Genomic DNA, 23,728 nt, shown 5'->3' on the forward strand with positions numbered 1-23,728 from the left:
TGGTATTTCACACATCAGCATGTCCTTTTTGAGTTTTTTTTTCTTCAATTTATAGTTTTTAGTATTTATATATAAAATCAATACAAGAAATGAATTTTATTATAAATTTCTCTTTGAGGTAACAAGACAAATTAATGGAGAATATTTTGTTGCATGGCGAGCATAGCCTCCACTCGCCTCTATATGGATTCGCAAGTGTATAGCAGTGGTTCTCATGCGACTCATGAGTTCGTAAGATAAAATTAGCAATATGGCCAATGTATCACAAATTATATTTTTATTGGTTAGTAAATCACAAACAGACACAACGAAGATAAATAGGGAAAACTCTTTTATTGGTTCGTTTTGTTATGATTTTTCTCCAACCATTATAGGCGGCTACATTTAAGCGTTGAATTTTCATTTGCGTTTCAGCGTCGGATCTCCACTACCATCTTTTTGCGGTTTCTTTATGTTTGGAATAAGTCACAAAGATTCTTTGAGTTCTTTGTGTAGTTCTCACCTATCCTTTTATGAGAGCTTTTTACTTCTTCTTTGTGAGAGCTTTTCATATTTTCTTTATGAGAGTTTTATTTGTATTGTTATGGCTTGGTTTTTTCAAGTTTGATCTCTTTTTTATTATTCTGAGTTTGCAATCTTAGTTGGGATGCCTATGCCATAGTTTCTTCAATCATGCGTGATTGTTAGTGGAGGCACACTAGATTGTCTTAATTTCGATGTTAGACAGCTCTGTTATTGTAATGGCCCTTTGTAGCTAGTTTGTATTGGCAATTTGTGGCTAGTTGCTTTTTTGGCTGTATTATGAATGCAATCATAGAATTTCTCAATAAAAAACAAGTAAATCACAAACAGACTAGGTACGTAGAACCTCGTACATCACCTTCAAACCACCAACCACCCAAGTATTAAACCTACTCATGTTTTGCCAACCTCCAAGACTATAGCGACCTGTTCAAATGCATGACGCATAGATATATAAAATCAAAACTCTAATAATTATTTCAAGAATCGTCACCAACGACGTAAACCAGATGGAGTCTACCTTGTAGAAAATTTAAGACATAAAGCAAGAAAAAGAGCACCATAATTAGGGTCTTCTTCCAAATGGTATATATATTTTAATGTAGTTAATTAAAAATTGTGTATCGACGGGTAACTTGTCTGTCTTCTAATTTTTTTCAAATCAGATCTCCACATGAGAAAATATGAAGTCCAAGAAGAAAATTTGTTTTGAAAGTCTCTTGATCGTGGAACACTTGTTTTTTCTGTTTTCATACTTCAGGCTGATGCCTATATATATGTAAGCAACTAAACCTATTCCCCGATAAGCTCTCAGTGCAGCACAAAAATGGAGAAGTTTGCCACCCTAATCTTGGTTTGTAGTTTCCTCATTGTCCTTGTTTTGCTGCTTTCATACCAAGCAACATCTGACGAAGTTGGTAAGGGCATTAATAACTTCATGTTCATTATTATTTTAACTATTTAGAAATACAGAATGTGCCCTTAAACAGTTTCATTATTAATCTCTCTTTTGGGTAGGTTATGCATTTTCTGAAACAAACATGTCATTGTGATCTTTTCTCTCAGCCATTTTTTCACAAGGGAATTTCAACTTTCCTTGTTTTATATGTATATATACATAGAGAGCTTCGGTTGAGGGATCCCTCAAATAAGTTTAGGGCCCAATCCGTATTGTATTTTACTAATCCAAACCGTCTATTTTGTAGATACTCATTCAAAGATAAACTCTACAAAAAAATCATTTGAATTTGATATCATTTGACCACTCAATTGAATTATTGAAATTTTAGTACTTTCTTGAAACACTATGTTTGTTGATTTTGTAGGACACAATTGGATATCGAAACGGTTTCCGATTTGTCTAATTTTTTGCAAGGATGATCTATGAATGTAGACTTAAAAAATAGATGGTTTGAATTGTTGAAAAAAAATTCGTAGGGTACCCTAAAGGGTGTCCCTCAAATAATATTTGAGAGATCCCTCAATAGAAGGGGACTGTATATATATATATTTATATATACATGCATATAATTGTGGTAGTAAGTTGGCTGAGACCTAGCTGAACTTTTGGTTTGCTTGCTTTATAAAGTTGGCCACTGGTAGTGCTGCTATGGAATTTTGGTATTAGTCCATTGCTTCTCATCTTTGTTAATATTCTTGATGGTGCAGAAGATGAGAGGGAGTTTAATTATGAAGATGACAGTGAGAAGGGGCCAGCTCGATGGGGAGAGATTCGCCAAGAATGGAGCCTGTGTAACAAGGGATCGATGCAGTCTCCGATCGATCTATTAGATGACAGAGTTGAAGTAGTGTCGGATTTGGGGAGACTTCAGGGTAGCTACAGGCCTCGCAATGCAACTCTTAAGAATAGAGGCCATGATATTATGGTAAGATAAAAGAGAGAGCTAAAGGTACTTAAATTGGGTTTGGTGAAGTTTAATTTTCCTTGAAGTCCATAAGGAAAAAGTACTTTTACCAAATATTAATCATCGTATGTTTAAACAATTTGTGGCTGCAGTTGAAGTGGGAAGCTGATGCAGGATTTATACGAATAAATGGAACTCTGTATCAGCTCAAACAATGCCACTGGCACTCACCTTCTGAACACACCGTCAATGACAAGAGCTTTGATTTAGAGGTGCATCTGGTTCATCAGAGCCCAACTGGAAAGATCGCTGTGACTGGAATCCTGTATAAGATTGGAGAGCCTGATCCGTTTTTGACTTCGGTAATTAATCTCTTGAGTGACGCTACATTTACCACATTTATTGACTACATTGTTGACCACATCTCTCATGTAGTCGAAATTATATAGTTTTATTTCTCTCTCTCATGTTTGATGTGCTTAATTCTGTCTTTGTGTTTAGATGATGGATTATTTAGCAGACATCTCTGGTACCAGTGAAAAGCAGAAAGTGGTTGGTATGGTTGATCCAAAGCAAATAAAAACAGGCAGTACAAAGTATTACAGATATATTGGCTCTCTTACAATTCCTCCTTGCACACAAGATGTTATCTGGACAATTATTGAAGAGGTTAGTTTCCTTTCCTCTGCTTCCCTAACCAAAACATCATAATACATTTTCTAGTGACAAATTTTTTTATCTGAATCTTATTTGAATCATCAGGTGAGGAGTGTCTCAAGTGAACAGGTCAAATTCCTCCGCGTAGCTGTTCATGATGTAAGTTCAATCCTAAATCTTTTAATGTGCAAAATATATATGCATTGATAATTTGATACTTTCTGTGTACTAATGTGGAAGATCTTGCAGGAGTCAGACACTAATGCAAGACCAGTTCAACCGAGAAACAGGCGCGTCGTGCAACTTTATAAACCCACCATAGAGGAAGAGAATTGAATCTAGCTAGAGTTCTATGGCTCAAGTATATATCACCATCAATCACTTATTGCAGATCTTGAAACCTGGAGGAGATATGCAGGGTCTGGTTTAAATAAGCGACTTATGATCACCAGGGTTACTCTAGCTATGTTTCTTTTGTACACCATTTTTCCATTTCTTCTCCAAGTTTTTGCTTTTTTGGCGGGGGAAGCTTGGACCATGTTAAATTACTTTTCCTTTTTGTTACATATAAATAATTCATATTAACTTCTGAGCATAAATGTTCAAGCAATAATCAAAATCCCACATAGAGAAAGTGGAAGGCAGAAAGATGAGGAGAATTAAGTAGAAAACACAAGGGTGGAGGGAAGAGCGGCATCATATAAAGCTCATCTTATCAGATTTTTAGAGGATTATATCAAAAATATTGAACAAAGAGTGATATCATATCCACTTGCAGCAAGGTTGACACAAATTATCAAATGGCGGGCGTGTTGAGAGTGTGAATCCCACGTCGGAGAATTTAAAGAGCCTTGCGCCTTCCATTACTCTTCGTTTCTATGGGGATTTTTTTTTTTTTTTTTTTATTAAGCTAAAAGCTTCTAGTACTCTAGGTGGTCCATAAAACATTAGAATTAAGGGAAGTATATACCAAACAAGTGGAAGCAACAAGTTCTTGGCGTCACCAGAAAATGAAAATGTATTAAATAAGTCTCTTCAGACAACATGTGATGTGAGCAGTGACCAAATGGAATCTAACCAGCCATGTCTTGCAATTACATACCCTTGGATGCATGCGTCTCTTTCTAAGAACTGATGTAATAAACTAAAACATGAATAATTTAAGAGGGTAATAATGAAGAAAAATAACTTTAAAATAATGAGTGGCTTATTTTCGGATCATGGGGATCATGGTTCATGCTCGAACCCTTCTTTTTCTAGTTATCCAGCTCCTTTCACCTGCATGATTTAATTGTTTATTTCTAACAATATTAAGGTCCATGAATATAAAGCATAGGACGTTCATACATTACAGAATATATGATCGATGTAAGAACCCTGATATTACAGACATAAACAATATGTACAAAGGAGGCATGGAACCACTTATGATCCAACTTTAACAACCACAGGTTTTACACCGTTACAGTTCAGTGGACAAGTGTTCTTCCATAATCGGTGACCAATCTGGCTCTTCGTTATCGATCAACTTCTGATCAGACCATTCTGGCAAGGACTTTCATGATATCATCAATGGACGGCCGATGGAGAGGGTCATCCTCCACACAGGCCTTTGCTAAAACAGCTAAGCATAAAGCCTCTGCAAGAGGATAGTCCTCCAGCTGTGGATCCATGAAGCTCCTAAGTTGTTCGAGGAAACCACCTTCGCTAGCACCTCCTCCCAAAAACTTGATGGACTCTTTGAAAAACTTTCCATCAATGTCCTCTCTTGCTGAGATGAGCTCAAGCAAAACAACTCCAAATGCAAAAATATCCACCTTCTCAGAAGCTGAGCCATGCAGAAGGTACTCTGGTGCAACCCATCCTTTGTCATTTCCTTCGGAAGATCCAAATGGAGAGATAGTTCCAATATTCGAAAGTTTTGCCCTCCAATTTTCTGTCACAAAAATGTTTCTAGTATTTATGTCTAGGTGTGCACATGAAGGGAAAGTACAACAGTGTAAATAGTGAAGTCCTGTAGCAATATCAAAAGCTATTTGTGTTCGTCGATGCCACTTGAGAGGAGTAATAGATGGACTAGACAAGCAGTCCCTCAAGCAGCCATTGCTTGGATACTCAAAAACCAGATAAGACCAAGCCAAGTGATTTTCTCCATAAGAAACAGCCTCTAAGTTCAAGATGTTGATGTGGTTGATTTTTGAATGTACATCAATAACATGGCTGGTATCTTCAAACCGCATCTGCTTGATCATCACTTCAACATTATTTATCAACCCCCTATAGACCAGAGAACCAATCTTGTTTTCTTCATTGAAATCCCTTGTTGCTCTCCTGAGTTCTTCTAAGCTATAATTGAACAAAGAATACTTCAATCCAGCAAGAATATCCGGAGATAAACATGATGAAACTGGAGAGCTTCTGCCCGTTTGACCGGATTTAAGAGGGCTTCTGACTGTTGAACATGAAATTGGAGAGCTCAAAGCAGTAAAGGACTGGAGCTTCTCACTCTTCCATTTCTTTAAAGCCCTTCTATACAAAATTATAAATGCAATTAATGCTGCAAGTAGCAGAGAAAACCCAACAACAGGCCCTACTATATACAATTTCTTCACTTTTGTGTTTTTAACTGTTTTTTCCACAGGATTTGTGGGAAGAAAATCAGGAGCTGGAGGTGGAGAATCTAGGATATTGAAGTTTAAGACTGGAGGTGCTCTCAAGGGAACTAAAACAGTTGTTTTTGGAAATACAGTTTGGCTTGGTCCTAAATGATTTACGGACCATAAATCTTCAGGAGAGATGCCAAACTTCTGGCTCAATATGATTGGGCTGTCGCCTTCAACGAAAGGGTATGTCACAAGGTACTTGTCTCCACTACTGCTATCAGGACAAGCACATCTTAGAGGCACAAGAAGCTCAGTACCAACCTTAAGCTTGTTTTCTTGGGAAAAGTTCTCCTCACTAAGTGTAAAGGACTTCAGCAAGCCTTCGAAAATGCCACAAGCTATCTCGGAGTATGATGTGTTTTCGGAAACCATGTAGCTGAAACTTGCCTGAAAATATTGACCTGAGCAAGAACAGTCAATGGGAATAAGAACCTCCCTACCTGCTCTGAGTGCCTCAGAAGGAGAATTAAGATTGTTGAGCCCAAGCAGCGCATCAGAGTCCATCTGAAACAACTCCGAGATACTCGAAACAGTCTGAAAATGCGGGTTGGCTCGGTAGACCAAGAATGTTCTGCAAGAATTTTGGAACATATTGCAAATGTATCTTGAGCCTGAATAGCTAGCATCAGAAGCACACCCAGTTGGATCATAATACTGCTGAGCATAGCTTAAATTTAGGCAAACCAAGATGAAAAAGCAGAGATAAATCATTGTTTTTTTTTGTTTTTTTTGTTTGTTTTTGTTTTTTTTTCTGATATCAAAAAGAAAATGAGAGGAAGAATGATTTGGTTTAGATGAGATAGTGCTAAATTAGTTAGTTGCTGATCGGAGAGCTAGCAATGAAAGATGGATATTTCATTTTAATATTTCCAGGTCCGGCCAATATGCATGGTCAAAAGTATAGTCAACTTTAAATTAAGGAAGAAGCAACAACAAAGTGCCATAAATGGCCGGCTATATATAATAGCAATTGCCAGATGGGAACAGATTATAGTATTGGTACAGTTTGACTTGTTTCTGTGTGTTTTTTGCAATCAAGATCCTCTATGACTTGTTTCTACAGTCATCCTTTGCATTTTTCAAATATATTTCTTATTTTTTCTTTCTTTTTTAAATTTAGAAGCAGATTGCAAGGGATTTATAACTGAAGTCTTTATGAGTATTTAACCTTAAATTCAAGGCCCTAGGTTTGATTCCCTCCCCTCTCCCACCTCCCAAAATCGCTTGTATAACAAAATTAAAAAAAATTAAAGAAGCAGTTTTGAGCGTGAATGAGTCGAGTAGTATGCTGAAGAAAATACTTCCCCTTTTTGGTATATAATTGGCGTACATGGTGTTAATTCTCAAGTGGAGAATTCTTGTGGGCCAACTTTTTTTTTGTAGTTAAGTTTGACCCTCTTATTAGAGAGTAGGATTCTTGTAAGCAAAAATGTGCAATGAAAAGAAAGGCATCTTCTCTGGTAATTGCTAATAAATCCTAACTTGTAGAGTAAGTAATGCTAAGGAGATTTCTAATAGAGGTGGAGTCCAACCATATAAAGTGTCCTGTTAGAGAGGTAGTGCATAATGAATGTGATACATCTAACATTTTTCATTAGTATAATATGGGTAATAATGACATTATTTACACTCACACTTTTTGAAGATATTCACATAATGTTAGTATGAAATTGTGTTGGCATTTCCTAGAACGTAGTATAGGTCTTTGATTTCCAGAAACTGCAGGTGTGAGAGCAAATATTTTTGTCTCTAATTACAAGACATCATGTGGATAAGAAGAATATCCCTTAAGTTAATTAATTGAGCCCATTTATTTGGCCAATTAATTAATACTAAAAATAAGGATAATATCTTAAATATGGGATATTATCTTTATTCAATAAGATAATACCACCAATTTAGATATTATCCTAATTAAGAGATATTATCATCATCAAATTCTGAGATTTGATCCCAATCAAATCCCTAATGGACTCAACCTCTACAATTTGGGAAAAGAATAAACTCCTTCCTAATAAGAGCTTATTCTTTACAAAACCCTAGCAAGGCTACACCAAACACTCAAGGTACTTCTAAAAACCCTAGAAAAATACCTGAAGCTCCACTCTCCCTTTCTCTTAGCCAACGGCAACACCATTGCTGTCGGCCTCTCCATTCTCCTCTCTCCATATATTCTCCGCACAGCTCTGGCCACCTAGTTCTTACCCTAGAGAAATCTTCATACCATTTTTTAGCTATTGTTTCACCTAGATTCAATCGAACTAACTAAGGTATCGAGCTAACACCCCCCAGGTGTGGTCTATTTACTATGGTATTTTTTAGAGGAATCGAGGAAGAGAGAGAAGGAAGTTCAAAGGGCGAAGGATCTAGAAGCGAATATTCACCCTAGCGATTATTTGCACAAACAGCAGGATTGAAACATCCCAACAATCCTTGAATAATAGAATTGTGACTTAACACTTATGAGACATTTGATCCAAGGGTAAGCCATGTCATTTCTCATGAACACATGATAGGAACGTTTTTGACATTTAATATGATTTTATTTTCATGATTTCTCTCTAATTTTACGTCAATCAGAATCCCTTTAGGATTGGATTTCATTTAGGCATAATTTTCAATATCTTTTATTTATTATTTCTTTAAGTAACTTGCTTGGAAATCATGTTTTCAATCATATCACAATATCAAGGTTGTTTGTGCAAAATTCCATACAGGGAATATTCACGGATTGATTCTTCGATCTTTGATCTTCTTTCTCTCTCTTCCTTGATTCTTGCGAAATAAATAGAAGTAAATAGACCACACCCAGGGGGTGTTGGCCAAAGGCCTTCCGATGCCTAAGTTAGTTCAATTGGATCTTTGATAAAAGATACGACAATAGCTAAACTGGATGGAGTTTTCTCTCATGGGGAGAGCCGAGTGGCCTTAGCCGTGTGTAGTGGTGCTTAGCCTTGTGAGGAGAGATAGTGAGAGAGGGGCGACGACAAGGAGAAAGAGAGATGATTTTTGTGTAGAGTTTTGGTATTGAGAGAGGAATTTAGAATTATCTTGAATGTCTTGTGTGGCTATGTATTTATAGTCTCCTTGTGTGCTAGGGTTTTGGGAGAATAATCCTTATTTGGTTAGGATTATTCTTCCCAAAAAATATGATAGGAATTACTCCAAGAGATTTGGTGGAGATTGGTTCCTTGATTTAGGGAGATATTCCTATCTTAAATCAAAGATAATTTCCCTAATTAAATAGAAATTAATTAGAATAATAAGTTTGACTTAAGGAATATTCCTTTTCCACGTGTCATCTTCTTATTGGCCGGTGAAATATATGTTCCCACAAAGGTGTCCGATCACATTTCGATTGTTTTGATATTGTGATTGATTAAAACTTTCTTTTGTTGTATATTTGCCTTTTCTATTGGTTTAATTTCACATGTAATTATCTATTGAAAATGATAATGTTTTTGGGATTTAATTTATTTTTTGTCAATCAAGCAATCTTTGTTTTGAAGGACTATTTTTCAAAGTTTTCATCATATTTTCAGTCCATAAATTTTGGAAAGTTGAGTTTTTATTTGAGATAAATCGTGTTCCATTTTTACTTGGTGATTTATCAAACACTTTTATCATTCATATTGCATTCATTTGCATGTTTGGTGACTCATACAGTTGATGGCACCAAGGTTGTGGTGGCGGTTTTTCTCTTGTAAGTTTGAATCGATCACGACCAGTATTGGATTCAACATAAGGAGAGTTGGAAGAACTCCGGTGAGCTAGAAGCAATCGTGGTCAGTGTTGCTTTCAACGTAAGGAGTGTCGAAAGATCATCCCATGATAAAAGTTGAGTTATGAAGAAGTCGGTAAACATTGTCTAGAATGTGTCTAGGATGAGTGTGTGAGTACTTTGTGGGAGCAAATATTCCGACTTTCAATCACAAGGCGCCACGTGGACAAGAAGAATATCACCTAGGTCAATAATTGGGCTCATTTACTTGGCCAATTAATTGAGACAAAAAATAGGGATATTATCTTAAATATGAGATATTATCTTTATTTGAGAATATAATCACCAATTAAAGATAATATCATCAATTTGGGATATTATCTTATTTTGGGAATATTATCATAAATTAGGGATTTAATTATAATCCAAATCCCTAATTGACTCAATCTCTCCATTTAAGGGGAAAAAATATCTTCCTTCCAAATATGAATTATTCTTTGAAAAACCCTAGATGGCTATAGCCCTATAAATATATGGCCACATTCAACACACAAGGTGATCCTAAACTTAAATCCCCCGAAACCTCTCTCTCTCTCTCTCTCTCCCTAGCTGTCGGCCACCTCCTTTGCTGCTGGCCACTCCCTCTCTCATCTCTCCCACACGGCTAAGTGCCACCACACATCGTTCGGGCCACCTGGCTATCCTCGCGAGAGAAAACTCTGTCTAATTTAGCTATTGCCACATCTTTTCTTAAAGATCCAATTGAACTAACTTAGGCATTAGAGGACCTTTGGCTAACACCCCCCGAGTGTGGTCTTTTACTCATATTTGTTTTACAGGAATCGAGGAAGAAAGAGAAGAAAGCTCAAAAGGTGAAAGATCTACACGCGAATATTCTTCCTTGAGAAATTTGCACAAACATAATTCTTGTAATCATTGTTCTATAGTGGATTTGCTTTAGACTGAGTAATCTCGTAGATTTTCTTCAGATATGGGGTTTTATCACGTAAAATAATTCTTCATGTGTTCTTAATTTTTATTATATGCACATTTGAGGATTAATACAACTTATCAATCCTCTAGGTATGTTTTGATTTCTTTATTACGCTTAACCGTTGGAAACTTACACTTCACCCTACTGCTATCCTATAGGTAATTTCACATAACAATTTCAATAATCGCTAATCTGCAACCTCCATAAAAATGACTTGTAAATGACAATTTGAAAAATCAACGGTTCAAATTTTGAAATACAATAGTTCCACCAGGCACAAAATGTTCTCAAATAAGGTTATTTGGAAAGGAACTCATAATCATTAAATAACTTTACAAAATTTTGTTTACCAAATAGTGCCGCGATACTTTATTTAATTTTTCTTTTTGCTACCAAAAAAAGAGTAGGGTTCTACAAGATTAGGCCAACTTTTATTTAAGTCTGAGAGAATCGTAAGTAAATATGAGAAAAGAAGTTGGTGTCGGGAGTAATTGTTTTTATTTAAATCTAGGCCAACTTTATAATGCGATTACTTCTCAAACTCTATCATGTGCTCATCTTTCTATTTTCATACTTTCCTTTTCAGTCTATTGGGTTGCACCATAATCAAGACTTACCATATTTAACAAAAGTCGCTTCTATTATCAACAATTTTTCAGTCTCAAAAGCACCCTTTGTACTTTTTCAATTCACTCTTGTTTTTTCCGTCTCCTGATTTGAATTCAAAATTAAAAACCCCTTGTTTTCTTTTTTCTGTTGAAATTAAAATACTGTTTTTTTGGCCAAAGTTAGGAAGGAGAGGAGGAAACTCACACACACGAGTATCATGGGATTGAGCTGAGGACCATTTGAGAGCACGCTGAAGACCCATCCAAACCTGACACCCTATTTGTGAGCATTTTGACTCTTGACTTGACCATTGTTTTGCCAGGTTCTTGTATGCATATTTTCTTTGGTTAAAATTTCAGGGGTAAAATGGTCATAACATAAATAAAAATTAAATGCCGGTTTCGTCCCCTCCAAGTAAAACAAAGGCAGTACGGGATTCTCACACTCTTTCTTCTCCTTTCTACAAGAAGTTCAAACACAAACAAAACCACCGGACCACCGCCTTACCGTTTCATTTGCTTTCCCTTATTTTCCTGGGAAACTTTCTCTGACATAGTGGAAACCCTAACATTATCTGCTAATCACTGTAACTTTTGTGGAATTAATTGTGTTGAAATCAGTAGTAAAGGAGATCAAACGCAACTCGGAGCCTCTGTTTACTCGGAAATGGCAAAAACTTCACCACCCAAGAGGAAATCTGAGTTTGAGATGAAGCGGACGCCGAGTCCCATGAGGAGGTTCGAGAGAGCCAAGAATAACTCATCAACTTCTTCTGGGTCTAAAATGTCTGGAAGTAAAAGCTCGGGTTCATCGTTAAAAGAGCGAAAAGGGGAAATGAAAGAGAAGAGTATGAAAGATTTGGCATTGGGAACTAGAGAAGTTAGCAAAAGTGGGAAACAAAATGCAGGAACTGCCCATGTGAAAAATAACATAAGACATGGCAGAGATTATTTGGCGCGGTTTAAGAAGAATAAAAAGGAGGTTAAAACATCAGGTAACACTGAGTTTTGCCCCATTTTTTTTTGCCTGTAATACTCATTATTTCTTTCTTGTTCTGATAATATTTTTTTTTTTATATATTTCTGCAGTAAATGCAAGTAAAGATGTCTGCAAGACAAAGGTATTATCATGCACAAAATATGGTCATTTTCTTTTATTTTCTGATGGTGGTTGTTTCCAAATGGATTGATTTAGTTTTGTGTTAATCCATTAGTCATTTGGTTTATTATGCTTAGCATGTTCTATTTTTTTATTTTGAAACTTGTGTTAGTTCATTGGTGTACTTGTAGGTTCCATTGCTGCTCATTAGTGAGCGGGAAAGGGAACATACGGATGAAGGACAGCCGTTCAGGTTTCAGGGAAAGCTGTTGGAGGGAAAGCATCCTGGGAAATCTTGTCCTGGTTTGTCTCAGGGGAAACGAAAAAGGGAACAATTGGTTGAAGAGTTATCGATTACAACAGAAGTTGAAAGTGATGAAGTTGTAAAGAAGCGCAAGATGGTGGTAAATAGTAATGATGATCCACACTATCTAAAGCCTGGATTAGAGGGAAAGATAAATCCTGGATGCAAGGAAGGTAAATGGCTGACATAGTGAATTATTTCATTTTTTTCATGACATTTTGCCTAGAGTTCTGTCTTGGTGCAGTGCTAGGGTCAGCTTGTAGATTTTCTGAATTTCCAGTTTTAGTTTTGAAAGCATCTCCACTTTTGCAGGAGCTTCTGTAACTCCAGCAGATATTGTGCCTCATTCTTCTGCCAGGTCAACTAGTTGTGTAAATACAATTGCTGATGAAAAATGTGAGCGGGAACCGCTTAGGTTGCATATAAAGCTGTTGGAGGGAAAGCATCCTCGGTGGAAATCTTGTTGTGTTTTGTCTCAGGGGAAACGAAAAAAAAGGGAACCATTGCTTGATGAGTTATCAAAGACACCAGAAGTTGAAAGTGATGAAGTTGTCAAGAAGCGCAAGATGGTGGTAAATAGTAATGATGATTCACCCTATCTAAAGCCTGTATCTGAGGTAAAAACAACTCCCAGATGCAAGGAAGGTAAATGGCTGATACTATGAAGTATTTCATTTTGTCATAATATTTTGCCAAGAGTTCTGTCTTTGGTTCAATGTTATGGTCAGCTTATAGATTTTATGAATTTCCAATTTTAGTTTCTGAAAGCATATCGACTTTTGCAGGAGCTTCTGAAACTGCAGCAGATAATGTGCCTCATTGTTTTGCTAGATCAACTACTTGTGTAAATACAACTACTGATGAAAAATGTGACTGTACTTCACATAATGTGGATAGGAATGTATTAGAATTACCAAAAAGTAACCTGTTTGATTCTGAGGAGAGAAGAAAATTGATCGATGCCCAGAAGAATCTCAATCTTCTTTTGAAGCCTGGGATATTAAAACTATGTGGAGTCCTTCAACTCTCTGTATGAATTTGATTTACCCGCTAACAATATTTTATTTTCAATTTTGTTCTTATGTGCTGCCTTAACTCAATATTCCATGAATACATCTTAGTAAAACACAGTTCTCTATTTTAATGATATCTTGATTGATGTTACTATTATGCAGGATGTTGTCAAGGCTATGGTCGAAAAGCTTCTTGAATACGTAATGAATAATCACCATGTAAATACAGAACCAGCAACAACATTGCAGGCATTACAGATAGCTCTGGTTAGAATTGATTTCCCCTTTCATGCACTCATGTTTCAGTACCTTCTTTTGGTGTGTTGTTAAGGAAATGGATTTGTCCCATGCTGAATTGTAAAGTTCTTAGATGCATGGTTTCTTTTTATGTTTGCCTACAACACTCATATTTCTTTTTTATTCTGAAATGATTTTGGATGTTTGGTCGACAATCAACCTCTATAGTTTGGCTTTTACTGGGTATCTGGTTTCTTTTTACTCTGATATCTTTTCATTGCATAAGTAACTGTGACCCTTTGATTTTGGCTTACAATAACTCTGATAATCATGGCATCAATATCCATCATGTCTAGCTTGTTGCAAATATCAATTTAGTTTCTTTGCCAAGACATTTGAAAAACATTTAATCTATCCCAGTTCGGTTTTACATTTTGACACCAAGCAATTTTGCATGTAACTTATGCAATGTGTGATGATGCTGCACTCTGCCCTTGCTTTTCGTGGTCAAATTTCACCCTCAACATACTTGAGTGATGGTGCGGCTAAAATGTGAGGGTGAAAATGTGTTGAGGACACTCTGGTTAATGGCTTTTTCACCCTCAGCATATTTGGTGAAATTTAACCACCAAAAGCTTGTTTTCAGCTGTGAAATTGTATCAAGACACTCTGTGTGATAAATCATAAATGCATTCATGGAAATACTTTGTCATAGAATGAGCTTCTAGGTCAGGTCGTGCCTTATTAGTTGGAGCTTTCAGGGGTGGTCTCTTGTAAAACTTTTTATAGGCATTTATCGTAACTCTATTTTTTTTTTTTTTTTCCTTTTTGGATAAGAAACAAACTTCCATTGAATAAAAATGAAAAATACAACACAGGGGAGTCCCTGGAAGACACCTTTCTTAAGTACAACAAAGCAGAAAATCCATGAAAACACAAATAACAATCTAATTTACAACTTCACCCCAATCAGAATAAATACCATAAAAAGATCAAATCAACCCTTAATTTCTGAAGAAACTGAAGCCCACAAGGATGCCAAAATCAAACGTTATCCCACAAATGATCCACATCCTCCCCCTTAACACCCTAAAACATTCTCCCATTCCTCCCCATCCACACAACCCAACTTAATGCCAAATCAGCACATCTTCCTAGCACCAAACTCCTTTTCTTTTTCTTCCCTCCAGAAAGCTTAACTATTCACATATTTATGCAAAACTAAAACTTGGGATTGCCGAAGTCAATCTGGTCCCTAATACGCAAAGAGAACGCAACTGGACAATATCTTTGTATTTTGGGATTCTTCTCTCTAACATCAATCCAAATTGGAAAGCTGCTGTACCTTAGATTTTTGGATTGTTTTAATTTTATTTTATATGATGCTTAAGTTTTGTCCATTTGGTGTTTGAGTTGTTCTGTAGTTGTTTTTGTTGATGGCTTGCTTTCACTGGATGTGGTGTCAAGTGTTGCTGCAATTTTTCATTCTATTATGGAAAGTTGTGTTTCTCATATTAAATCAATGGAAGTCAATCTTGAGACTTGAGAGTTGTGGCAGTCCCGCCTTGCCTAGTGGTGCACCGTGAAGTGTAAAAACAAATGTATTTCATATAGGTTTTGGTCTCAACACATGCAACTTCCAATCAATATTTTATTGATATTTGGGCTTTTATTTGCCCAAAGTACGAGACACTAAGACCCCTACTTGATATTTCTTTAAACATTACAAAACTCATGGGCTCTTCTTGTGGTTACCTAGGGTTTCATTATTTCACATAAACAATTGTTGCTGCCGAGTACTGAAGTAATAATAAGTCATACTTCCATCATAAATTGGTTACAATAGGGTTCACCCTAGTTTGTATTATCAAATAATGGATCCTTGAGAGCTGCATTTGAGTTAGCTTCTGATATCTGTGCTTCCATCTGTTTTCTCACTTGCTTATATTGTGAGTGGGTGACTCTTCAATTCCTACAAATATGTAGAGACTTTGCTTTCTATAACCAATTTTTGTAATGATTCACTAACATGTGATAGTTTCTATTCAATCTACATGCTTTATGTATCTTCCTGTTAATGTTGCATGCGAGAAGTTGCACTGTTCAGAAATTATGCAAGCAAATAGGCATAGAGAATTCAATGTGTTATGAACACGTCCATTTTGTTGTCGTGTTTGGCTTGTAGCATGCTTGCGTCTATAATGCTACTTAAGCTTTTTTTTTTAACCAACTTACTGGTATCTGTAAATCCAGTGTTGGACAGCAGCTTCATTTCTGAAGCAGAAAGTCGACCACAAAGAATCGCTTTTGCTTGCAAAGCAGCACCTTAACTTCGCTTGCATAAAGGAAGAGGCATATTATTTTTATTCAATGCTGAGGTGTCTAAAGGAAACCGTTTTACACCGTACAAGGATTTTCAAGGTTGCAAAGTCTCCAAAATCTGCTAAATTATCAAGTAAAGATGCTTTGAAGGACCATTCACATGCAAAGGCACTATCAAAGATTGGAGACTTGTCCATGAATCTAGAATATTTAGCAAAAACAGATGTCTCAAAAAGTATCAAAGATATTTATAAAAAGTTCAAGAAGAAGATGACAAAACTTACGGAGAAGCAAAGAAAAGACAAAAATGATTACGAGGAAGAAAAGGGGCATATAGAAAGAGAGAAGAAAACAGAGTTGGCCGTTATTCAATTTTGTTACCAGAATAATACTTCGATGAGGACATATAGGCTTAAGATGTTGGACAAAAGAATTGAAGAGCATAAACTCCATATGGACATACACCGTGAGTGTCTTGAGGAATTTCACCTGCAAGAATGGTTTAAGTTGAAGGAGCAGCAGAAACAATGGGTAGAAAACGTGCAATCCTGGGCTAATGTTGAACTGTTAAATAGGTCACCTTCAAATGGACCTGAGCCTTGGCCAAAATGCTTACAGAATAGTGAAGAAGTTAGAGTTAATAAAGATTCTGAGGATTTTGCCTCTTTAAGAGAGCATGGTCTTGACAAGGTGGTCCTGATGGGATTTTCTGGAACTCAAGAAAATGCTCCTGATGAAGGTGTAGTATGTGGTGGTTTCATTAGAACAGTGACGTCTCCAGCTAGACCCCTTAGTGCAAATGGTGCATTAGATACAATGACTTCTGGGGCATTTTTGTTTACTGATTGTATGGAGAAAAACGAAGCTGGCAGTTCTGGTGATGATCAAGAGAATGGTGTGTCTATGAATCCGTGTGCCAAAGAGTTAATTACTGATGGAGGAACTTCTGACTATGGGGAGGTTCTGCTTGATGTGCCTGAAATTGTTTGCTGTACTGATGGCTCGGAAAAAGTTGTCACCCCCAGTCTTCCTTCATTTGAAGAATGCAGACACAATGCAGACACATCACTCATTCCTGATGGGGAGGTCAGACTGGAAGTGCCCAAATCTGGCAAATCAACTGATGGTCCAGAGCAAACCCTTCCTTTGGATGTGTCTTCTGAGCCTAATGGGGCTGCATTAAGTGTACCTGACAGAGAAGCTCCACTGGGATTGCATGAGAGTGCCAGTTCAAGTCATAATATTGTGTCTGTGAGCACACCATCATCTGAAGAACAAATTCATGTAGTGATGGTAACCGTTAAAGATAAAGTGGTAGAATCAAGACTGTTTGAGACTGGCAGTTCAAATGATGACCAAGGGAATCTTGTCACTGTGGATCCATCTGAAGAACAAACCCCTGAAAATGCCACATATGAGACTGTCAATTCAATTCACGGTTTGCATAATGTTATTTCTGTGAGTGCGCCTTCGTCTGAAGACCAAATCCATGAAGTGACAGTAACCATTCCAGAATCTGGTGTCTTTGAGACTGTCAGTTCCAATGATGGCCAAGGGAATCTTGTCTCTGTGGATCCACCATCTGAAGAGCAAACCCCTGAAAATTCAACAGATTATGAGACTGTCAGTTCAAGTCATGGTTTGCATAACATTGTTTCTGTGAGTGCACCTTCATCTGAAGAGAGGATCCATGTAGTGACAGTAACCATTCCAGATAAAGTGGTCGATTCAGGAGTGCTTGAGACTGCCAGTTTGAATGGTGGCCAAGGGGATGTTGTCTCTGTAGATCTACCATCCGAAGAACAAATCCTAGAAAAGACCTCAGCATATGATGAGTCTGTCAGTTCAATTCATGGTTTGCATAACGTTGTTTCTGTGGATCCACCTTCATCTGAAGAAGAACGACATGCAGTGACGGTAACCATGCCAGATAAAGAGGTAGGATCGGGAGTGCTTGAGACTGTCAGTTCGAATGATGGCCTAGCAAATCTTGTCTCTATGGATCCACCTTCATCTAACAAACAAATCTCTGAAAAAGCCACAGAACATGAGACCATCAGTTTAACTCATGGTTTGCATAATCTTGAGTCTGTAAGCCCACCTTCATCTGAAGAACGAATAACCGTGCCAGGTAAAGAGGATGAATCAAGAGTGCTTGAGACTGTCAGTTCGAATGATGGGCTAGTGAATCTTATCTCTATGGATCCATCTTCATCAGAAGAACGAATCCCTGAAAAAGCCTCAGAACATGAGACTGTCAGTTTAAGTCAAATCCATGCACTGACAGAAACCATGCCAGACAAAGAGGTTGAATCAGGAGTGCTTGAGACTGTAAGTTCAAGTGATGACCTAGGGAATCTTGTCTCTGTGGACCCACCTTCATCTAAAGAACAAAACCCTGAAAAGGCCACAGAAAAAGAGAGCAGTGAATTGCATGTAATGGCATCTAATAGTGCAACTGGGATCAACCAGCCGAAGGGAGTTGATACTGCAGCCATTAGCAACTCTTCTGGGGAAAATCCCCTGGTAAACTCACTCCCGCTGCAGCCTGTGACAGCTTTGGTGCATGGTGGTTCAGTGACATTCGATCAGGTATAAAATTGTTAGATATTGTCAATCCATATGCTAGTCACCTTGTTTTGATCATTATTCTCGTGCAACAAAAATGACAGTGTGCTTTGTATGGGGACATTGCCTACACTATTTTGTTTATATTATCCTGAGAATTATGACGGGGTTAAATTTTTAACATTACTATGGTTGTTAATGTGTACAACAGAAAATTATATGTTAATTGTCCTGTGAGTTTTGTCTTGGTTCTTTCTCCATGTTATGAGGAGATGGTATTCAAGATTTTTAACAAAATTAATTCTACATCAAGAAAATAAAGACAGAAGAAGAAAGTGATTGAGCTGTTCACTGACTGACACATTCTCACCTGTCCAGGCACACCAAGACAAAGGTACGCTTTTAGCCACATTGACTGCAGTGCAATGTGCTGGAAAATGAGCCTGTTGTACAAGTGCCAGTGCTGCCATCCTCTAATACACTTGGCCATAGTTCTCCTGAGTTATTTTCAGTTGCTGGAATTAACATTCAGCCAATTAGTGAAGATCATACCTTTAACCAAGTTGCTCAGGCTCCAATGCGAATTGCTGGGAACCTTCCTGATCTTTCAGATCAAACTATTTTGCATCCTATGACATGTTTTTCCTTACAGCAGCCTGTTGATATACCCACTAGTGGATTTGGAATGCTTTTTCAAGACACAAGGGCTACATCTGTTACTTCTTCATTTAATACTCGTCCCATACCTTCTGCACCCTGTGGGGCATCTCAGATGCCTCTGCCTTTGTCCCCAGACCCTCTTCAGAATGAACTGGAAAAGTTGGATAAAGAAGCAGACCAAATGCATAAGTCTCATGAAGATATGGTCAGTTTTGAAGCTAATATCTTTTCATTTATTTTTTAAAACAAAAAAAACTCTTCTGAAGACCTTTTTGTCTTGAACAGAAGCTGCGTCTGAAATCTGATTGTGATAAGGAGATAGAGGAGGCCATCGCTGACATTCGTCGCAAGTATGAGATTAGATTTCAGGAGACTGATGCAGAATTTTACCTTAAAAAAAAGGAATCGGATGCAATTCGCAACATGGTTTTGAGGAATAAGATTTTGTCCTTGGTTTGGACTAAATACATGGATTGTACTAGGGCATCAAGTGCATCTGGACCACAGCAAGGTATGAAACTTTTGAGTTGCTCCTTTGAAGTTGTTTTCCCTTTTTTTCTTCTTTCTTTCAGAAGCTGAAGATGTAGTTTGGATGTATTTTGATTTTTCGGCGAAGAAAGATTATCATTGGCTATTTTCATCATGAAGTGCAATGAGAGATATGGCATTACTTCTTTGAAACCTAAGTAACAACTATTAATATAAGATGGTTATAAAACATGTGTACAAATGTCTTGATCCTCTTGCATGTTAAAAAGGCTTATGGCAGGCAGCTAATGAATACACACTATGTATATGCTTTATATCAATTACACCGATTTGTGCATTCATACATTATGGGTTTCTTTCTATGCTTACATTTTGTCATTGCTCTTATGCTCCTTACTGTTATTTCCCTGGCAGATGGGAATTTCGTTTTCTTCCAGCATCTGGACCAGCTATCTATACGGCAAAATCAACATATACATTCTCCAGTTGTCAGTTCATCTCTGGCCAGCCCACCTGCAGCTAGCCTGCAAAGTTCTATTGCATCCTTACCCAGCCTGCAGGCGACCCCACTTGCACCTGCAACCAATCCACATTGTACAGCTCCACCTATGCAGTCGCCTGCTCCATTTCTGAGCATTCCAGCAAGACCGCCTCACATTAGTTCCTCCTCTTCCACAGGAATCCCCCAAGGTGGAGGTGAGATTCGTGCCCCAGCCCCACATTTCCAACCTTTTAGACCTTCAACATCCATGTCACATCCACATCTCCAACCTTTTAGACCTTCAACATCCATGCCAAATTGGCAGTCACATAGCAACTCTCATGCATCGTCTGTGTCACTTCCTCATATTCCACGACTTCCAGCCCCCATGCAACAATATGTTCCTTATACTAGGGCCCATCATCCTGAAAATGCAGGGGGCTTGCCAGCTCTTAGTGTATATGCACTGCCTTTAATTATGGATATAAACGGTCGATTTGGTGCTAATCCATCTGGTAGTTTGCCCCCAATGCCAAATTTGGGTTCAACCCTTGACCACTTGCACCTTTCTGATCCTGCGATTACTGGTGGTGTACATGTCAACTCAGTACGCACAGGTAGATCCACCGACGTAGTTTATTTATCGGACGATGACTAGCTGGTTACAGGATATGTATACTTGGTGCTCATGGTTATGAAGCGGGGTTGTGACATGGTATAAGCATAGGCAGAAGTTGTAATGCTTGACTAGCAGCTAGGAGTTTGTAGTTGTATGCCTTCTGTTCTAATGGTTGTAATGTAAAAATGTAAATCTGTGGTTTGTACTGAAAATTTTCCTGAGCATAGACATTTTAGAATTGTGATGATAGAAAGTGTCGAGGGCTAAATGAACTTGTTACATTGTTGCAGTGGCTGGGCATATATCAGGCAAAAAGTAACTGGTTTTGATTCACAAATCCAGACAAAAGTTCGATATTAGAAAGTTTTGCCCTCCAATTTCGTTCACAAAAATGTCCCTATAAATATGAACCAACTTGCAACACCAAGTCATGGCTAGCATTTTCTGGGAGTTCTTATTACGGCTTAATAGCGGGTGACTGATAATGTGATTGATTTTCTTTTAATGTAGATCAGTAAACCTAGCTGGTTTCCTCAAATCTCATTTGCTTGATCATAACTTTCAACATAATTTATCAACCATCGCTAGACTAGAAAACCAATTTTGCTTTCTTCATTGAAATGCTTAGGAGTGAGCGTGGAATTAATACAACTCAATAACTGAAGATCTTGTCTTGTGTCTGCCATTCAACAGGTAGTTTATCGGGGGCAAGCTTTTGTTTCATCGACAAAACCTAATAACGGATTGCTCTTCAACAGTGACACAAGAAGATAATTGTCCAGACAGGCAACGAATGACTGAAGAAGAAAACTGAATTTTGCGTGAAAAGTGGTAACATCATTTGCCTGTAGAACTAGTCTCAGGTTTGAACCCTCAAACCCCAATTACGGCTCCTACCTCCCGATTTCAAACTCTGACAACAAGAAAACAAATTTTGCATGAAAAACTAGGGTCCTTTGGAACTGTCAGGGTCTTGGGTCGGACCTGACAGTTCGGGTCATCAGGGGACTCATCAAGAAACACAGACCCTCTGTTGTTTTCCTCATGGAGACGAAGATGAGAAACGACAGAATATACGGTGTGAGAAGGCGGATGGGATTCACAAATAGCTTCAATGTTTCACCCGAAGGAACGGCAGGGGGGATGAGCTTATGGTGGGATGACAGTGTAACGGTAACTGTTTTGAGAGCATGTCCAAATGTAATTGATACTATGATTGTTGCGAGCCATTTGAATCATTCTTACAGGGCTACTTGGATCTATGGTACCCCTTACAGAGAAGATAAGGCAGGTTTCTGGCTTTGGCTTGGGGACACTTTGCAACCTTGTAATTTTCCCTGGTTCTGCGGCGGTGATTGGAATGAAATTCTATGGAACCATGAAAAAAAAAGGAGGATTGGTAATTCAACCATCCTTCATGGCACCATCATTGGGTCTGACCATTGCCCTCTAATTCTGGATCAAACACCTTGCATCACGAAACGTATGAGGCTGTTTAAATTCGAGGCGGCTTGGGTAAGAGTCCAAAATTGTCGGCTGATCGTGGAGAGATGCTGGAATGAAGAGGCTGAAGGAAGCAACCTTCACAAATGGTCCACCAAAATTAGGAGGTGCAGGACTAAACTCAGAGAATGGAGCCGTTCAAGCCAACGAAATAGCAAAGAGCAACTTGAGTCTCTGAATAAGGAGCTGTGTACTCTCCAGGAGGAGTGGAACGAGAATAGGGAGAAGGTGAGCCAAGTGAAAAAACAGATAAATGAGTTGAGTATGAGGGAAGAACAATATTGGCAGCAGAGGTCCAGATTAAAGTGGTTAGTGGCAGGCGATGCCAACACCTCTTTCTTCCACCAAACCACAATCCAGATGAGAAGGCAAAATAGGATTACCAGAATCAAAGACTGTCACGGACACTGGATCAGCGATGAAATAGGGGTGCGAAGAACTTTTGAAGCTTATTTCAAAAATATTTTCTCCTCAAATGGCTCTCGTGATTGGGGTAATGCTATGGACTGTGTGGAAAGTGTGGTAACTCCCCAAATGAATGAGGATCTCCTTCAGCCAATTACCCTAGATGATGTGAAGACAGCAGCTTTCGAATTGGGGTCTCTGAAGGCACCTGGTCCAGATGGATTTCAAGGAACTTTCTACCAAAACTACTGGAGCATAATACATGAGGAGATAGTGGGAACGGCGGAGGATTTTCTTGCTGGCATAGTTTCTCCTTTTAGCATAAATGAGACAAATATTGCTCTTATTCCTAAAGTCTATGATCCTGAAAGTGTTTCACAATTCCGGCCAATTAGTTTGTGCAACTTTTCTTACAAAATTTTATCAAAAATTTTGGCAAATCGCCTCAAACCAATTCTCCCTTGTATCATCACCCCAAACCAAAATGCTTTTGTTTCAGATAGACAAATCCAAGATAACATTCTTGTGGCGCATGAGGTATTTCACTACCTTAAACTCCGAAAAGTTACAAATTTTTTTGAGATGGGTATGAAGCTAGATATGAATAAAGCTTATGATAGAGTTGAATGGGATTTCTTGGAGGCTGTAATGAAAAAAATGGGTTTTGATGATCGTTGGGTAAACTTAGTGATGGGGTGTGTAAAAACTGTGACCTTTGCAGTTATGATTAATGGCCAGCCAGGAAGACGTTTTCATCCATCCAGAGGAATCCGCCAAGGAGATCCGATATCTCCATACCTCTTTCTGTTGTTAGCGAGGTGCTATCACTTATGATCTCAAAAGCAATTAATTCTAATGTTTTGCAGGGTATAAAACTGTCGGCTGCGCAGATCTTACGGCCTGGGGTTCCGGGCCGAGGGGATGTGCGTTAACACGTGGCTTCCTGCTTTTGGATGCGGTGCGGTTGTGCGCGGGCGTGCCAGCACGGTTTACCGTGC

General features: G+C 38.1%; 3 protein-coding genes across 3 annotated transcripts; 2 read left to right on the top strand and 1 right to left on the bottom strand.

Annotated features, from left to right (window-relative positions):
- Positions 1 to 1,345: 1,345 nt before the first annotated feature.
- LOC110755464 (alpha carbonic anhydrase 7-like) lies at positions 1,346 to 3,504 on the top strand. The gene is made up of 6 exons (XM_021956672.2): positions 1,346 to 1,439; positions 2,191 to 2,408; positions 2,540 to 2,749; positions 2,889 to 3,056; positions 3,150 to 3,203; positions 3,294 to 3,504. The coding sequence occupies exons 1-6, from the start codon at positions 1,349 to 1,351 to the stop codon at positions 3,378 to 3,380; spliced, it is 828 nt and encodes a 275-aa protein (XP_021812364.1). The 5' UTR covers positions 1,346 to 1,348; the 3' UTR covers positions 3,381 to 3,504.
- A 607-nt stretch (positions 3,505 to 4,111) lies between these two features.
- LOC110755470 (lysM domain receptor-like kinase 4) lies at positions 4,112 to 6,528 on the bottom strand. Its single transcript, XM_021956679.2, has one exon. The coding sequence runs from the start codon at positions 6,416 to 6,418 to the stop codon at positions 4,580 to 4,582; it is 1,839 nt and encodes a 612-aa protein (XP_021812371.1). The 5' UTR covers positions 6,419 to 6,528; the 3' UTR covers positions 4,112 to 4,579.
- A 4,943-nt stretch (positions 6,529 to 11,471) lies between these two features.
- Positions 11,472 to 21,052, top strand: LOC110755444 (uncharacterized). The gene is made up of 10 exons (XM_088254703.1): positions 11,472 to 12,025; positions 12,120 to 12,151; positions 12,321 to 12,606; positions 12,746 to 13,078; positions 13,219 to 13,463; positions 13,609 to 13,713; positions 15,937 to 18,597; positions 18,989 to 19,438; positions 19,519 to 19,744; positions 20,137 to 21,052. Exons 1-10 carry the CDS (start codon positions 11,698 to 11,700, stop codon positions 20,859 to 20,861), a joined length of 5,391 nt encoding a protein of 1,796 aa, XP_088110829.1. The 5' UTR covers positions 11,472 to 11,697; the 3' UTR covers positions 20,862 to 21,052.
- Positions 21,053 to 23,728: the final 2,676 nt, after the last annotated feature.

The sequence above is a fragment of the Prunus avium genome, chromosome 6 (assembly GCF_965620075.1).
Source record: "Prunus avium chromosome 6, drPruAviu1.hap1.1, whole genome shotgun sequence".
Lineage (NCBI taxonomy): Eukaryota > Viridiplantae > Streptophyta > Magnoliopsida > Rosales > Rosaceae > Prunus > Prunus avium.

Bases quoted from the DNA above. Each gene is read 5' to 3' on its own strand.
- LOC110755464 (XM_021956672.2), top strand. From the start codon at position 1,349: ATGGAGAAGTTTGCCACCCTAATCTTGGTTTGTAGTTTCCTCATTGTC. The intron at 1,440-2,190 runs GTAAGGGCATTA...TTGATGGTGCAG, and splicing joins AGCAACATCTGACGAAGTTG to AAGATGAGAGGGAGTTTAAT. The intron at 3,057-3,149 runs GTTAGTTTCCTT...TTGAATCATCAG, and splicing joins TCTGGACAATTATTGAAGAG to GTGAGGAGTGTCTCAAGTGA.
- LOC110755470 (XM_021956679.2), bottom strand. From the start codon at position 6,418: ATGATTTATCTCTGCTTTTTCATCTTGGTTTGCCTAAATTTAAGCTAT.
- LOC110755444 (XM_088254703.1), top strand. From the start codon at position 11,698: ATGGCAAAAACTTCACCACCCAAGAGGAAATCTGAGTTTGAGATGAAG. The intron at 12,152-12,320 runs GTATTATCATGC...GTGTACTTGTAG, and splicing joins AAGATGTCTGCAAGACAAAG to GTTCCATTGCTGCTCATTAG. The intron at 13,464-13,608 runs GTATGAATTTGA...ACTATTATGCAG, and splicing joins GTGGAGTCCTTCAACTCTCT to GATGTTGTCAAGGCTATGGT.